Here is an 18,074-nt window from a genome sequence, read left to right on the forward strand (position 1 = left end):
GATCAATTCAAATTATATTCTTTATGTTCACAAGTGAGTAACTTGAAGCTCCATGGCTCCACAAAACCCACATAAATAATTTATTTAGTGCATGTTGTGGAAAAAAAGACAGAGAGAGATGACTTATGCTTTAAAAAAAAAATGTTAATTGATTAATTCTTGCTCTATTTTCTTTTTAACCCAAACTTTTACAATAAGGGGGGGGGAGTATTGCAGTGTTAAAGTCCCGGGAAGGGCCCAATGTTGGGAAGGAGGAGGAGCAGGGTATAGAGAGAGAGAGAGAGAGAGAGAGAGAGAGAGAGAGAGAGAGAGAGAGAGAGAGAGAGAGAGAGAGAGAGAGAGAGAGAGAGAGAGAGAGAGAGAGAGAGAGAGAGAGAGAGAGAGAGGGGGAAAGGGCGGAGTAATACCAGACGGTGGGACCGATCCTGAAGCAAAAGTTTTTCCAAAGTTTTAGGAGGTTAACCGAGAATCACAGCAGCCGTGGCCGAGCTGCGAGGATAATACGAGATTGGGAACTAACGCTACACATTCCGGCTGACTTTATGAAAAAGCCCCCTTCGTTTTTGGAGCCTTTATTTTTATGTGAACTTTATAAAGGATGTATTTTTACTAAAAGCCCAACTTGAAACGCTGGAAACTTTTCCACCGAAATGGAAGGGAATATTCCATGGATTATTTTGTCATTTTTATTGTTGATGCATATTTGCTACGGTAAGTCAAAAATGATTTACTAATATGTGAAGTTCTACATCCAGTGGTAGTAGACTGGACGTGTCCGGACTTCCCATCAATCGTACTGTTCCAAATAATTGCCCACTGACATGTTTGTATGAAATACAGATTTTCAACTTTTTATTTGTGTTTTATTTGGTGTTTTATTAGTAGTTTGAGTTACAAATAGTTTGCGAAGTATTCCCAAAGCTATTTCGAGTAGCATTAGTATTGAACCGGATAAGATAACGTTAGGCTATCGAAGACACAAATTATTATATACACAAAATCTGTGTGAGAGGAATTTAGGTTTTTTAACATATAACTGATCCTCTTCCAAATGTATTTCTTCTTCTGTTGTAGAAGTCTCATTGCACCATATCTCAGCTGCAGCTCTAGCGAGTTAACAAAACCCAAAGTGTGTTAGTGCTCCTGTCACATCATTAAAAGTGTGGCTGCGGATCGTATAATTGTGCAATGATGCTTGACACAAGCCGTTTAAAAAATGTAATAATTGTATGTTGGAACATCATTTGTTAAAGCTAAATCAGGGGGTGATGAGCCAAAGCTACCCCCTCCCTTTTTGAACAAAGACCTTTTAAACAACTGAATGTGTTTTCCCTCGTAGCGGTTGAGCATTGACTGTCAGATATCATTAATTTAATTTTCTCTCAAACAGAAACAATCTCATTATGCCAGCATGTATCTCTTTCAGGGAAACCAAAACGTTATCTGATTTGGACAAAATAAACAACACACATGCTGGTGTGTCTGCAAGATGCCACAAGTGGCAAAGTCTGCTCTCTGGATAGAAATGCTTGAAATCCTAGAGTTTAAAGTTAAACATTAGTCTGGGTAAATCAAAGATACTTAACAGAGAGTTTATAAAGATCTTCTGTGTACTATATACTTTTTTAACATTATTTAAAAGGTACTTAAAAAGTAGGATGGATTAAAGGTTCGTCTAAGGTTAAACTCTTTTGTCAGTTGTGTGGTTGTCTAACACATTTCTCCAATTTCAACAGGGTTCCGTTGCCTGGATAAATACAGACCTTGTGAAAATGGAGGGACATGCTTAGATTCACCCTCTCGATGCATGTAAGTGAAAATGATGTAAAGATCTGTGATTTATCCTGCCTTAATACTTCTTTTAGTCATCTTTTTAAAGGTTTTCAAGTGTAGGCCTTGTGTTCAAATTGACAGGCTGTTATTTGAGAGTGGTTCCTCAAAGGTTCAAAAAGATTTATTTTCAGTGTGATACTTAAACATGAGGTGAATATGCTTTCCAAATGTTCTGTTGGCTCTGCTAAAATATATTACAGATTGATTCACAAGCACCATCAAGCATCAACATGTTGGCTGCCACACTCATGTTTTGCACCTGTTGTTTAAGAGCTTCGTCAGATTTACTCACAGCTTTTTGTGAGAAGCAGGTAAAGGTTTCCTGGTGTGTTTTTTTTAACAGTATTTGTAATGCTGTAAAACATTTTTTAGTGAATTTTCTTTGTTTCTTGTCTGCTTTGGGCAGTTTTGAGCTCTCACATCTTCTCACAGTGATGAGGCTTTTGTTTTCCAAATTGGTGAGGGGGGTTGTGTGGGAACCTCTTACAATAGTCAAGTTAAATAGCCTACAGTGTCTTGCTCGGGGGTCATTTTTTCTTTTTAAGAACAGTTTAGCTTAGGAAACATGCCTGAGTGTTTCAGATGATAGATATACAGTGATTGATGAAACAAAAACTCCATGGTTGCCAGCAGCTTCCCTCCAAGACAGTACATTTATTATTTTATTGGAGTAGCAGTTTACAATTGCAGAGGTCAAAGTTGAGCCAATACAAGGAATGTGGTTTTCACAAGCAAAGACTCAGGCACATTGTTTTCTTTATATATACATATAAATATATATATATATATTTCTTTTACCTTGATACCTTCATAGTTCTTTAAAGTGATTTATCTCTCAGAAGTTGCCTTTCCACACTTGCCAATGTGTAACTCTACTGCATGTTGGACAAGTAAATACCTCCCAGATTTCTTTAATCATTAGCTGGAGCCAAGATTGGTGAGTGTCATTAAGTAACTCAATGTCTAATTGTTTGCAGCCAGGTTTTTGTTTTTCAAACATATCCAAGATAATTTTCTTAGCTAATCATTTATTTCCAGCACCACACAGAAATAAAACTAGTGAAAATGATCACAACCTACGTGTTTAAGAAGTGTATACATTAATCTCCAGATTTAATGAGTTTCTTTAAAAGACATCATTCATTCTTACTCTGTGCTGCTTTATTTTGCCATGCTCTGTAGCGGTTATGTATGTTAGGAGTGTAGGAATAGGACATTTGTAGTCACCTCACTGGTTCATTGGCAAGAAAATGAAACACTTAAAGGGCAAAGGGAGAGGATTTCTAATAGAAGGCAACATCAAATGTCCTACCACACAGTGTAGAAAGAGTCCCATAGCAGGGCAGAGCAGCGGAGCGTGGACAAATGAGAGTGGTCAGACCAGTCTCTAGACAGAGGTGAGTGGTGGAGCCACCGCACCCCTTCCCCTGGGAGCCTACAGAAACAGGAGATGTAAAGCAGCAGAAAAGATCCTTTCTTCTACCAGATACCTGCCTGTAACCTGGCCCCATCAGAACAGGGTGCAGAGAGGTAGAAAAGAAAGGCCACAGCAAAGCAAAGCCAATACAGAGTAGAGAGATACAATGTTTTGGCAATTGAACAGTTTTAAGAACCAGTAGAAAAATAACCTTGCTTAATGTCAACATTTTTTTTAAAGAACACTCACATTGTTTTACGCAGACAATATTGATGTTATTATATTATGTTATATGGCATGTAGATTCTCATGTGACATTAATACCAAGCTTGTGGCAGCTACCATTGTTGCTGTCCTAGATACCTATATATCCTCTGTCTGGTTGGCAAACAACAATGATACCACACTATACCTTCAACATTCAAGAATATTTCTCCATCTTGTTAGTTTCTTTATGTGTCTGTCTTCCTCCTCGGGTGTCTTTTAAATATTGCAGGCCAGAGCTGCTGATAGGTGACTAAAGTTGTAAACAGTTAAAGTGAACACTCTAATGCCCATTTCGACTCTCCCAGTTACACAGTAAAAAACAGCTAATGCTGTTAGACTAAATGAGCATTCCAAGCTGGCTCCATGACCCAGCTCCAGACTTACGCATTAACTTCCCTTTGCCTGCAGGTTGTCTTCAACTGAATTGTGAATGCAATGATCGTTGGCCATGATGGAAACATTTTGTATGTACCTAAAGTAATAGATGTTTCAAGGTACAGAAAATCAAATGCACCTTAATGAACCATTTGAAACTCTGCAGTGAGTTGGAGCATAGATGGTTGTAACCCCGGGTCTACTGTGGATGTGGAAGTATGGAAGCACTTCTTAAGTTTTTTCCATAGATGAAAGTTCCCAGAGACAGCAGCTCTGCAATCCAGGTTTACACAGTTTTAAATTGTAATCAACATAGCTTGGATTCAAAGTACGATCCGTTCTTGTACATAGAGGTTTTATCTATTACCGACACACTGTTCTCCTCGATACACAATGAACATTTTGAAGTCTTCTTTCTATGATGCTAGTGTGGCCCAGAGTTTTGAACTTGACAGTGAAGGGTTGATTGTGTCACATAGAGTGCGGCCTTCTAGGTGAGCAATCAGGAAGTCCAGTTAAAGAGCCTTTGGTCCCTTAGCTCCACCCTGTGAGCAGAATGTGCTGCAGTGCTTTGAGAGGGCCACAGCGGCGTGGCCAGAGGAGAGATAATTAGGCAGATTGAGTGGGTGTCATTCAGAGAGGATCCAGCTGGAGGGATCGGACTGGGGGTAGGGAACGGGTAAAGGAAGGCTGGGTAAGGGGGAGGGAGTGTGTGTGTGTGTGGGGGGGGGGGGGGTGCGCCTAGAGGACAGCTGGTGGATGTTGTGATGGTAATCCAGTGAAGTCAGATCTTGACAAAGGGGAAGCATAGGGCCAGGTGCTGCCATTGAGCAGTCAGCCGCCCCCATACTGTGAGAGACAAGCTTGTGGAGGAATGAAGTCGGTAGCGCACGGTCCCCCTAGCACATGTTGCCTCTCTCACAGAGCAGTTGCAACAAGGACCACTCTTTCTTTCTCTGCATGTCGTCCCAGCTCCGGCAGCTCATCCTCTGCCTGTGTCCTCTCTCAGCACAGTGGCAGATCGCAGATTACTACCAATATCTTCCTCTCACACTCCCTAAGCTGAAAAGAAATAAACGGAGGCTTCTCAGCTGCGTGAGGCCCACGGATGGACTCAGTGGTCCTCTTTATGTTTTAAATAGTTTGCCCTTGGCCTCAGCAGCAGAATTAACTGAGAAATTGTGAGTGTTTTGTTATGAACTTGCAACTCCAAGCCTCTTAAAACATGATGAAAGAGGTCTTATTTTGACTTTGATAGCGAGCAGACTGTCCAGTGAGTGTGGAGTGTAAGAACTGTGTTTGTGTTTACAAAGTACAGGCACTTATCCTTATTCCTCTTTTCATAAGCGTAAAACACAATTTCTCCAGGGAGGGTACAACATTTCCAAATGTGAATGTGCTACCTTTAGGTTCATTTACTCAAAACTGAATTCCCTAAGACGTGGAAATATACACAGATGCCAAGGAACATATTTACTGACGGACCATAGCAAAGAGACCGATTATATTGTTAGCTTAGTTCGGAGCACCTCAGGGCTTGTGTTTTCTTTGGCATCTTTATGGTGGATTAGAAAGGAATGCTTACTAAGATTCCTCCTGTCCCTCTCGAGCTTTCAGGTTATTGTCCATACCTCCCATCCATTCACCCTGGTAACCCCTTCAGGAATGCCTACTGAACAATACTGTCAGCCTAGTCGCATTGAAAGTGGGATGTTTAGAATGACTTGTTTGATTTGCAATTACTTACTTTGCAATTTTGTGAGGCAACATATAGCCCATATCACTCATGCTGTCCTGGCAGGCAGATGGAGCTATTGTCATGTCATTATCCAGGAAAACAAACGCATTACAGACAGGCCCAGTTTTCAATTACTGAATTAGTCACTTGTCATATCTATGAGAATATGAGTACTCATTGACCAAGAGGTTACCCCATCATAGGGAGGAGAATTTGGGTTTGTTGTCCCTTTTTCTCTCTGGGTCAAGTCTGGAGACTGGGAGTTGTGGTTCCCAGGCCCCGTCACAGGAAGTAGTGCCTTCTGACCTCTGAGCCACACACATCCTGTCTTATCAGAAAGCTTAAGCAGCTTACTCAGTGCACCCAGGTCTCCTTGATACTCAACTTTCTCGTTGTTCAACATACAGTATTTTATTTTATTTTGTTTCATTCCCACATAGCTACATTGTGGTTTATTATAAACAAGCATGTGGAAATGAAAAATTGTTTACTGATTAGCATGTCACACATTTCCGAAAAAACTAGCCCGGTGTGCTGATTACTGTCAGTTTTGCCATTATTGTGAGTTGGCACAAGAACATCCAGTTGGGATTTGTTTATTATTGAGTCAATATATGTCTGGACCACATGCTTATGTAGGGATAAGCCTGCCTCTGAAGTTTCAGCCCCTGGTTGTTTCTTCTTATCCGGTAGAAGATGACTTCTGAAAAAACATTCAGGCAATCCTGATTGAAATAGCTGAGGTCTACCAGCAACATTTCCATAGTCTCTCCCTTCCTTTAAGGAGGGGAAGGGGATGGGTCCATCATTAAATGATTCAGGAAAAAGGCATTCACTTTTCCACAAAGCACATTTTTCCACTGACAATTTGATGTCAATGTTTACCTTCTCATAATTTAATCATTAAATATTGTGCCACATGGCACATGAATTGCTATACTACTATACATAGTTTTTCTTAAATATTCCATTAGTTATGACTGGCCCACTGATCTCTAATACAATTCAGCAATTGAGATAATTGACATTAACTGGCTGTTTTCTTTGTGTTCATGTTATACTATCATTATGAACAGTAAACAAATCTCATTCTCTCAGCACAAAAAGCACAAGAGAGACTTTGTTCATTTGGTTCTACAGTTTCAGTCAACATTATTTACCTAGATGTGGTTTTTCAGTCTTGGTTGTATTGATTCCACTTGTGAAATGTTTGCCGGGAAATTATGAATTCTACAGGCCATTAGAAAGTCTAAGGTATTTTTTCCAAATTATGTTTTATTGTTAAGGCTAAAGTGAGACACTTGCCAAGGCAATGAAGTGGATCTTTCATGTTAGCATGAGGATGGGGTCTTTTGAATGTCAATTTCACTGTTAAACTGAATCTGGTTCAGTTTAGGTGGTTGGGTGGGGTTTTTGTGGTTGAGTTCATTGGAGAATGCTTTGAAAGACCTTGACCCAGGGATTTATGCAATGTGGTTATGGGCAAAGTTGTTGCTATTTGAAAAATGTCAGGGAGTATTATTCCATAAAAAGTGTTACAACTATGCCTCGTCTGGACCTTTTCACATCAACATTATGGGACACTTAGCAACAACGTTTCATTCTCTTGATGCAGGCAATCTGTTCAGTCCCCCTCTGCCAAGGACATTTCTTTGCTATTCTGTATTAAAAATCTTATATGTACATTCGAGTGCTGACGGACAAATGGAGAAACACACCGAAGTTCTTACTTTTCAGTCAGATTCATCACTGGTCTTACTTGAGAGAAAATAAAATGTCCTCACATTCACATGTTTAATATTCATGCTCTGGGGGTGCTATGAAAACCTCCTTCTGGAGATTTCAATACCTTCATTGTATGCCTTAAGCACAATTGTTGGAACAAACGTTGCACTTTAAACTGTGAAACATGCATCCTTTTAGACATGATCATACTTAATTACCACACTGAATTGGTCCCGCACGCCGCTCAGTGCTAGCTTCATATGAAGGGGATCAGTCCTCTGAAGTGCTCCAACTGTCCTTATGAAACCCTGTCTCCCTACACCCCCTTTTTCTCAGTGCGGCTCTCTCTCACCATGGGTTACTGTTGCCAGGCTACAGCCCAGGCCTGTTGGTCCGTGTAAGCCCAGGCCTGAAAGACTAGCTGTTTGGGTCACTGCTCCCCCCAACACTTTTATACAAAGGAGTTCTGACTACTTTGGCTCTTTTATTTGGGCCACAAAACACTCCCCAACCCCCAATCTGGCTCTTTGCTGAGAAAGGGAGAGCCAAGCTGGGGAGAGCAGTGCTGAAGAGGCTGCTGGAAGGAGGGGGGATGTGGATGGGCTCCTGTTGGCAGTGTGGTGTCATTATGGACTTGCATAAAGAAGTAGAGCTAGTTCTTGCTTGTAGAAAAAGGGGGTTTAGGGAAAGGGCCTGTTTTTGAGAGGAAGAGACAATGTTCTAAGCTTTACCAAAATTCCAATTTTTTCTTTCTTGCTAAAGAATTCCTTTAAATTTGATAAGCTCATCTCATAAAATGTAGGAGTTGAAATCTTTCACCAAGTCAAAGGATGGTATTTCTGTTGTAGTAGCTCTTCCTCTCCATTAGTTTTAGGAAATGCCCTCTGAGATAGGAATAATCCTTTATACTTGTTGCTTTGTGGAGCATGACAGTGTGTAAGAACCGTGTCAGAGATTACAGCCTCTTTGTTCACAGGTGAGCCACCCTCTGACCTCTGACAGAGTAGCTGCTATTGTATAGGAGAGGATGAGCTCAGGTTACCCTGCTTCAGTGACCCAGAAAGCAGGAAAACTGGCATTGTGTTACACAAGTATAGGTGATGGAATCTACTTGCATAAATCAAACAGTGTTAGACAGACGATCCTCACACTTGATGCAGAACACTTGAGAAATCACAGTGCACAGCTGGAATGTCATATTTAAATTCTAAAATGTTTTGTAAGGTTATGTGTACTTTAAACTGTGCTTAAAACGTTTCCCTTAAATGTTTAACAATTGCAATCTCTTTCTTCCTTCTTTTATTACTTTTGTCTTTGGATCTTCTCTTTTATGGGTTCACGATACTACCCAAGAGGCTGAGGCTGGTTGTAAGTTTCTTCTCTCTGTGTTTGGGCGTGTATTGATTGTTGCATGTGTTTGCTTTGTTGAAGTGGTGCCTTCCTGTTACAATCCTTAAAGTCTCTTAAGAAGATCTGTTAATGCATGTGTTTGTGAATGATGATCACATGGCTTGAGTGTGGTGAAATGGTGTGTGTGTGTGTGTGTGTGTGTGTGTGTGTGTGTGTGTGTGTGTGTGTGTGTGTGTGTGTGTGTGTGTGTGTGTGTGTGTGTGTGTGTGTGTGTGTGTGTGTGTGTGTGTGTGTGTGTGTGTGTGTGTGTGTGTGTGTGTGTGTGTGTGTGTGTGTGTGTGTGTGTGTGTGTGTGTGTGTGTGTGTGTGTGTGTGTGTGTGTGTGTGTGTGTGTGTGTGTGTGTGTGTGTGTGTGTGACTCTGCTTTTCCCATGAGCAAAACAGTAAAAATGTTTGGGCTTAAAGTCTGGCAGGAGAGTTAGATGCCAGACACACAGAGGTTCATTGACAGATGCGGACAGATGCTTGGTGCCAGTGCTGCAGCTGGCAAAAGTCCTCAAAATGTACACACAGAGAGATTATCCATTCTGGCCACCCCTCTGCTGCACTTAAATACCTCCTCTTCGTCTGCTGCACTCTCTTACTCAAAGGTCTCAGGGGCCCATTGCACAACAGCAGCCTGCACCTGCCTCCTACATCTGCCACAAACAAGGCAGGGGCCTAGGCCCAGTTCCTGCCTTTCTGTTCCCAGAAGCGGTGGAATCCACAAGGTTGTAAAGAGTCTGATAAGGAGACTCTCAGGTGCCCCAGGACAAAGTCCCATGTCTCTCACAGTCCTCAACTGATAGCATTCTGATTTGTTTGTTATGGGAGTAGCATGTTGGCAATGAGTCAGGTCTAGACAAAAGAATGTGTGTTTTGGCTGCTCAGTTTGGTTTGCATTTACAAGGGAGGACAAATTATTTATCAGGCATAACTACTACCGGCATTCTTACACAACCACCCACACAGACTAAGACACACCAAAGTGCTTAGTTCTCATAGCTGAACACATTTTCCAAACATGCACTTAGACACACAATATTTCCTGGAATTAGTTGTACGTTATTCTCTGTCCACAAAGCCTTGGCTTAGTGAGAAGAAATGTCCACAGTGCAAAGTGGCTAACTGTTACCCTAGTATTTTTCAGCTCTATACGCAACTTTCTTTCTCAGCCCTTTCAAATCCCTCATTGTGCCACATTTGTGTTTCATTTTTAGTGACACCCTAGATTCCAGACATAGTTAATTTGCCTTTAAATAAACCCAGCCAAGCCATGACAAATAGCCATGGGGACCAATGGTGGGGGGTAGGGAGGGATGTTTGGTTGGGTGTCAGGCTTGCTTGTTCGTCTGTGAGGTTGCTAGGGCAACACGGATTGTGCATTCGGAGTGAGTGCAGTGTTTTCATTGCAAGGGACGAGGGATTACAGGAAATATGACATGACATTCTTGCTAGAACTGACCACTCTTTCCTTCTCTTTTTCGGACTCTGCGCCAATTCAACCTTCTAAGACATTCTCTCCTGCAGAGCAGCCCCAGCCCACTCCAGCAGCCTGAGTGACATTATCATCACAATCAGACGGGGGACCTCTGACATTTGACCTCTCAGCGCGTGAGAGGAGGGGGCTGTTGGAGTGTGGGGGGGCGGGGGAGCCAAGCTGGCGTTCAGGGGGGCTTTAGGAGATGGTAGCGTAGTTGTAATAACTGTCTGAAAAATTCTTTCAGCATTGGTGCGCCGGTGCTGCTTTACTTAACTTCCAAACCAATGCTGACCATAGGACAAAGCTACACTCCTTACAGCACTTTCGGTTGTTTAGATACTTAAATACTATTTATAGATAAACAAATTAATACTTTGGAGACATGCTACTTGTTATGCACTGTTTCGTTGTATATGCACATTCTTGTCTGTATACCTTCATTCTTCATGCTTAGCCCTGTGCCTCCTACATTTCACTATTGTCTTTGTAAAGCTAGAAAAACGCTAAAGTATTAGTAGTCTCTAGTTTTACTGAGCAGTCAGAAATGAGTCAGGCAATTTCAGTGAACATCTTTGTAGCCTTACCAGGAGCAGCTTCGAGCTACTAGCCAGGGGAAAGAGTCTCAAAATTGTTTAAGTCTTTGTTATGGTTTATAGGAGTGGGGGAGGGCACATCAAAAAAGTAAAGAATGAACAAATACGGGTGTGGTAGTGATGCTCCTGTAAAAGAGAATAGATGGAAACCCATTGTTTATCCTGCCCAGGGGTTCCGCTCAAATGAAAGAAAAGACAGAGCCCAAGGGCGGGCGAAAACCCAGCCGTCACTGCCTTGTCATCACCATCAAACAGCCTGTTTGAAGAGGGGGCTTGTTCCCAGCCAGGGGCTCTATTGTGGATATAAAGTTACAAGCTCATACTGGACTCTTAGTTAGTCCAAAGCATCTCTCCCTTAGGACCTCCGCAGAGAGCTTTAGGATGCTCTGTTTGTGTTTGTGTACTTCTTGGTGGAGCAGGTTTAGGTCAGGCTTATACCAGGTCGTTACCCGTTTATCAAAAGCAGCTTGTTTGCCAAGCGGCAGGAACAGCTTCAGCCCCCCACATTTTTTTACAGAAGATACATTTAGGCCCAGCACTGAGTGTGGGTTACCTGTATTTTGGCAGAGGCTCATAAAAAATCATTGTAGCTACGGACAAAAAAAATAAATAGACTTGATGTGTTAAAATCTCCAAAATAGCCTATCTGTTCCATCAGATATGTGTGAGACAGATGCATTGCAAAATGTGTCTGAAACGCTCTATGTATGGACAAGGCGTTAATGTCCCATGCACAATGCTCCGTTGTCTCAGAATGTTGTCACTAGAAAGGAGGATATTTTGCTTCAATCAAATATCACAGCTGCTGCTTCAATTCGTCTCATGTGTTCTGTGTGTAATTCTTGTTTTTCTCATGTCAGTATTTGTTGGCAAATGTTAAGTTTCCAGACTGCTGTTTCTGTGTGTGTTCCTCTTATATATGAGAACAGAAACAACAGCTGAGGTTGGAAAAAAATGTTAACTGTGGAACTATGTTAGCTGACATTGAGAAACTGAGGCTTTTCGGCTGGAAATAACAATAGAATATTTGTTTTGAAGCCTATAAGATACCTAGGGTTTGCCTGCCTCTATGCATAAACAATGCATTGCATGATAAGTACTTATGAGGCAAGCTATGTTATTACAAATTAATTCCAGGGCCCAGAAACATCTCTTAGGCCAATGCATGAGTCAGGCAGCGAGCCTTGCCAAGGCATCATTGAGGCCAAGATTGCCAAACCAAGAACATGAGGGACTTGGGCAATACTGGAGTGTCACAGCTCTGTCCTAAATACCTTAGTTTGTCATCATGTGACCTGTTTTGACCTGCAATCCAAAGACATCCTAATGTTTGTGTGTGTTTGAATCTGTTTGTCCAGATGTCGTCCAGGATTCATTGGTCCTCTGTGTCAGCAACTGGATCCCTGTCATCGATCGCAATGTCTGAACGGAGCAGCTTGCAAGAGCCAGGTGGTCAATCGTATCCCACAATACACCTGTGTGTGCCAAAGAGGGTTCAGAGGTACATCTATCAGAGTTTGTCTTCATTAGAAAGTTCAGATTTCACAAGGAAGATTTAAAGTTCCTATTTTTACTAACAACATTCATTATCCAATCTCCAGGCCAAGACTGCTCCCTCATTGACGCCTGTGCCACAAGTCCCTGTGCCAATGGAGCCCGTTGTGCCAATTGGAATAACCACTACAACTGTTCCTGCCCACCTGGCTTCCAGGGAAAGAACTGCCGCAATGACATTGACGAGTGCCGCAAGCCTGGCATGTGCCTCAATGGTGGCCTCTGCATGAACACCCATGGGTCCTTCCGCTGCCAGTGCCCACCGGGATACAGCGGCCGCTCTTGTGAGGTGTCCATCCTTCCCTGTGCCCCATCTCAGTGCATGAACGGTGGCACCTGTCGACAGACCAGCGACCATTCCTATGAGTGTGCTTGCCTACCAGGTATCAGCAGTATAGAACACACATACACACACACAAAACATCATCAACTGTTAGGGTTTTCCCAGGCCCTCTGCACAGTGCTACAGGCATACATATATTCCCAGGCTGATGACGTAGCTTTTAGTGTTGTTGCTGGGATTTACTCCTCTCCCAGGTCAGTTTTCTTTCTGCTATTAATAGCCACAGATGTAAGATGGGATGGTGGGAGAGTTGAAGAGGCAGCCCGCCGTCATTCTACTCCACTTTCTACAACAGAAGGAATTTACTTTATGGGCCTTCTGGTTTCCCACTGGGGAGCTGACAGGAAATGTCTCTTGCCAGAGAGGAAGTCATCGAAACTGTGAGAGATTATAAAATAAGCAAACACTGCAGGGAGTGCAGACCCCTGAAGCAGGCAGGAGTCACGGCTGATGCTGGCATCGTGTGGGAACCATCATGAGAAGATGTAAACAATCAGACACCCTGTGAACCTTTTTATTGCCCACATTGCCCTACACCTACTCTAGTGTGGGAAATATAACTCAAGGTCATGAGTAGAGATGTTTAGTGTTTGGAACAGGAACCACTGAATGTTTAATAAACTGTCCGCCAGTGTGTGTTACTGTGTCTGTGTATTATAACTCGTTTCTCTCTCCATGTGGCTCAGGGTTTGAGGGACACAACTGTGAGAATAATGTGGATGACTGTCCAGGACACAAGTGTATGAATGGAGGAATATGTGTAGATGGAGTCAACACCTACAATTGTCAGTGCCCACCAGAATGGACAGGTACAGCTGCATTTAAATCATATTTGAAATAAACTTAAAATATATACATTTATATATAAACAGATGTGTGATACAAAATCTCATGTAATCACAATAGGGCAATACTGTGCTGAAGATGTCAACGAGTGTCTCATGCAACCAAACGCCTGCCATAATGGGGGTACTTGCTTCAACACCATTGGTGGTCATACCTGTGTTTGCGTTAATGGTTGGACTGGAGATGACTGCAGTGAGAACATTGATGACTGCGCCATAGCGGTTTGCTTCAATGGGGCCACCTGCCATGACCGTGTAGCATCCTTCTTCTGCGAGTGTCCAGTTGGAAAGACAGGTTTGTGGTTTTACCTGATGGTCTCTGTACCATTATTTTTCCTTGCTGCTAAATTGTTGATTTCACGTGTTTTCTTTTTCTTGATTTCTCCACAGGTTTGCTGTGCCACCTTGACGATGCATGTGTGAGTAACCCCTGCAACGATGGGGCAGTGTGCGACACCAACCCCCTCAATGGCCGCGCCATTTGTACCTGTCCTGCCGGCTTTGTAGGAGGTGCCTGCAACCAGGACATGGATGAGTGTTCCATTGGTAATTTTGCTTGTTTTTTCTTAGAATTGTCAGGACTGTGGTTAAATTCTTGCAGCTTTCTTTTTTCTTCTGGGTGTGTATGGCATACTGATATTTATACTTGTCCCTGCAGGTGCCAACCCATGTGAACATTTTGGAAAATGCGTAAACACAGAGGGATCCTTCCAGTGTCAGTGTGGCCGAGGATATGCCGGCCCACGGTGTGAGATTGACATCAATGAATGCCTCTCCATGCCTTGCCAGAATGATGCCACTTGCCTGGACCGCATTGGAGAGTTCACCTGCATCTGCATGCCAGGTATTAAAGCCTGATTGGTTGTAATTTACTAGTGTACAATAAAACAATAAAGACATCAATTCAGCATGTTGTCTTCCACTTGATACAGCCTAAACCAATAGCAGAAGAGAACAACTTGCTGAAGCATCATACAGTTCTTCCATACAGACTGCCAGTGTAGACTGTTATGTAATGCATTTCCATTGACGCTGGGGGTATGGAGGCACTGCTCTACTCTCTGTACAGTTTACAGCCAGACAGGGTATTAGTTTGGACTAAGTGATGGTTTGGACCCTCAGTGACAAAAACACAGTGAAACTCCCACGCACAGTCCTACATGCATCCTGGGGTTTTGGGAACTATACAAATTAGAGCTGGGAGTCGGGTCTATAGGACTGTATGTGAGAGAGGGCGAGCAGTTAGGGGGAGGAGTGTGCTGTGAATACTAATGAGTGGTAGAGTGGTGGGAATAGAGAGGAACAATAGGGCCCCTCTGTGCTCCACTTTGCACCCCTCATACACAGAGAGGGAAAGAGGCCTTTTCCCAGAGCCTATCCCCCTCCCCCTTCATTTCCAGAGACATACCCTTCCTCTTCACCCTCCTCATCATCAGTCAGCCTGGCAAAGCTCATGTGGAGATGCTGATTATTTCTGATTCCACGCTAGCCTCTCCCTGCACTCTGATCCACACTGTGTTTCACCTCAATGAAGGAACCCTCCATAGTTTGCTAACGCAGAATGTATTAACATGCATCTTGTGAATGGGACACTGACCCAGGAACGGTGTTGGGTGTAACGCGTTACAAAAGTAACGGAGTTACAGTAATGTATTACTTTTTGCTGTTACGCAGTAATATAATGCATTATTTATTCAATTTGGGTAACATAATAGCCGTTACAATTCTCAGTAACGCAGTTACAACACATTTTAACTCGAAGTGATGCGGTGTTTTGTTTTTAAGAAATCACAAACATCGCGAGACATTCTGACACCAGAGAAACAATTGTGCAGGTAGAATAGTAACTCAGCAAGCCTGTTTGCTATTGGTTAAGAGGGCTGCAGAAACAGTTTACGATTGAGAGCTGCAGGCTCGGAGAACAGAAATGAAGAAGACAGGAGTGCGTGCAGGCCCAAGCAACAGAAGGTAACTTTCTCTGGGTCTGCTGCTTGAACCCCGAGAAGTTAACAGACTCGTGGCGGAGTGTTGAAGATACGAGACTCGTAGCGGAGTGTTGAAGATACGAGCCTCCATCAACTGTGGAATCGCCGCCTTTTAGAAAGCTTATCAGCCAAATCCCCATTAACACACCAATGACAAGGTGAGCTAACGTTGCCATAGAGTCCCCTTCATATACAGTATGTTACTGGGCCGTGCAGAGGCTCCACTAACATGTTATTTATAACAAACAGCGACGTAATGTTACCTGTATCAAATATTGTTTAGCCCACATAAACGGAGCATATGTTTAATGTCAGCATGTACTGCCAGGTAGATAGCTTTAATTAATGAGCTGCAGTAAACTATATTTGAGCATTTCAAGCCATACTTTTGCGGTTATTTTGGTGAAAGTAACGCATTACAGTTCAGAGACAGTAATAATGTAATGTAAGTTATTACTTTAAAAAGACAGTAATAAGTAATATGTACTGTATTACATTTTGGAAGTAAGTTGCCCAACACTGCCCAGGAAGGGGTCATGCTCCATGGACAGTAGTTTATGGTGATTCTAAGTCCATAGAGTGGGAACACTGGGGATGCTCCAGGAGTCTTTTATTTCATTCTGTGGAGACCAATGTCGAAAAATAACAGATTCCCACAGATCCTTTATCAGTTGCACACAGTACAAGCAATTGCATTCACATTATTCTGGCTTGAACTGACATCTGATCATAGTAAATCTGCTTCAACTTCTCAAAAAAACTCAACTCATTGTGATCTTCTTTCCTCAGGTTACATGGGGACGTACTGTGAAGTTGACGTAGATGACTGTGAGAGCAACCCATGTGTGAATGATGGTATCTGTCGAGACATGGTCAATGGCTTCACATGCACCTGCCAGCCAGGTAAGACTTATCTAACAGACTTTTATTCCCATTTACCTCTGTTTATTTCTAGCCCTGTTCACAACTCTAACTCAATGTCAGCAGCAGTCAGAACAGAGAGCTACAGTTTAAATGTCCCCAGAACCAGAGAAGGGAGGGTCAGCCTGGATTATTTTGCCTGCTGGTGTTTAGAGCCACCACTCATATGAATAGGCAGACCCACACGGCTGCCTATCCTCTCCTCCTGCCTGAACAAAGACACTATTGTGACCCCCGCTCCCCTCCACTGTGGAATGTGGAAGGGACAGCAGTCTCCCTCATCTTGCCCTGGCGGTGGTGGGGAACAGCAGTCCTGCTAATGAGATTCTTTTCCAGGTCCTCAATTTACATCTGGGACAGACATCCCCTCTCCACCCCCCCATCTAGCTATTGAGCCGGTGGAGCTGATGCAGGAAGGGGAGCAGGGGGAGTGGGGGTCCCTAAAAGAGAAAACAATCCCACTGTCTCCTCTAACCCCCCCTTTTGCAGTCCAAGCACCAACACACAGACCATCCTGACACTGTTAATCAACTGAGCAGTGTGCTACCAATGCACCAATTCACCCCTGTCTGGGCACTGTGCCCACAGATTTCAAGCCTGCTAAGTTTCTCAAGCTTTTCAAGCCTGTAGAATTAACATATCATTACACTTGTTTTTATTATTAATAATAATATTGTTGTTATTATTATTATTATTATTAAAGTTAAATTAAACTGTTTCACAAAAATGTACCTTCACCAGAGTCCATACATTCCTGTGCAGACGCCGAAATATACAACAACATTAAGTGAGCTAAGACTTCGTAAGCTGCATTTTGCGACTCAAATATTTTAATACCACCTGATAGCAATATACATTTATTGTAATATTAATTTGTAGGCATTACATTTGTTAGTCCTTCCTCACAAACATTATCAAGTGTACATGTTTACCAATGCATTTGCATGTAGTGGTCATAGTAGCATTGGTCCAAGTGCACAAATGACATGTCCTTAACCAGTCGAGACTCTCTCAAACCCGACCGAAGCCAGACGTCACTAACCTAGCAAAAGACCTCTGCCCTCTAAGAAGGGACAGAACTGCCCTCTGACCTGAGCATGGACCATTCCACTGGACCCTCTTTCTGACCCTTCACCTATGTGTTTGCATGTCCCAGGGTTTACTGGCACCATGTGTCAGATCGACATCGATGAGTGCGCCAGCACGCCGTGCCAGAATGGGGCAAAATGCTACGACAGACCAAATGGGTTCGAGTGCCGCTGTGCTGAAGGTAAGGGTTTCTGTACTTAATAACAGTTGATCGTTTTTAGACAATATCCAATATGTCTTCCCAGGCAGAAGAGCTGATGATCCTTAAACACTTGTTGGGCTGTTTGATCTTTGTTAAATGTTCAGTGTTTTGAGGGGGTCAGCTATTTTGCTGGTTGTCTGCTGGCCAAGCAGACTGACTTGAGGCCCCTAATCCCCCTCTTTCCCTCGTCGGTCTCGGGATCATGGGGTCACTAAGGACCAGTAGCCTTGGTCATCACCCCGACATCTGTTCATCTGTTAAACCCCCACACACCCCCTTCTGCCGCATCTTAACTTTCATTCCTTCACATTCAGT

General features: G+C 42.9%; 1 protein-coding gene across 1 annotated transcript in view; it reads left to right on the top strand.

The window, feature by feature from the left end:
• Window positions 1-421: 421 nt before the first annotated feature.
• The window catches only part of notch3 (notch receptor 3), a 29,175-nt gene continuing 11,522 nt past the window's right edge, over window positions 422-18,074 (top strand). The window contains 11 exon segments of the mRNA XM_063903045.1: window positions 422-685; window positions 687-711; window positions 1,737-1,809; window positions 12,179-12,321; window positions 12,422-12,757; window positions 13,404-13,526; window positions 13,624-13,857; window positions 13,953-14,108; window positions 14,221-14,406; window positions 16,337-16,450; window positions 17,625-17,738. Coding sequence (XP_063759115.1) covers window positions 668-685; window positions 687-711; window positions 1,737-1,809; window positions 12,179-12,321; window positions 12,422-12,757; window positions 13,404-13,526; window positions 13,624-13,857; window positions 13,953-14,108; window positions 14,221-14,406; window positions 16,337-16,450; window positions 17,625-17,738 — 1,522 coding nt within the window. The 5' untranslated portion in view covers window positions 422-667.

The sequence above is a fragment of the Eleginops maclovinus genome, chromosome 16, assembly GCF_036324505.1.
Source record: "Eleginops maclovinus isolate JMC-PN-2008 ecotype Puerto Natales chromosome 16, JC_Emac_rtc_rv5, whole genome shotgun sequence".
NCBI classification, from domain to species: Eukaryota; Metazoa; Chordata; class Actinopteri; order Perciformes; family Eleginopidae; genus Eleginops; species Eleginops maclovinus.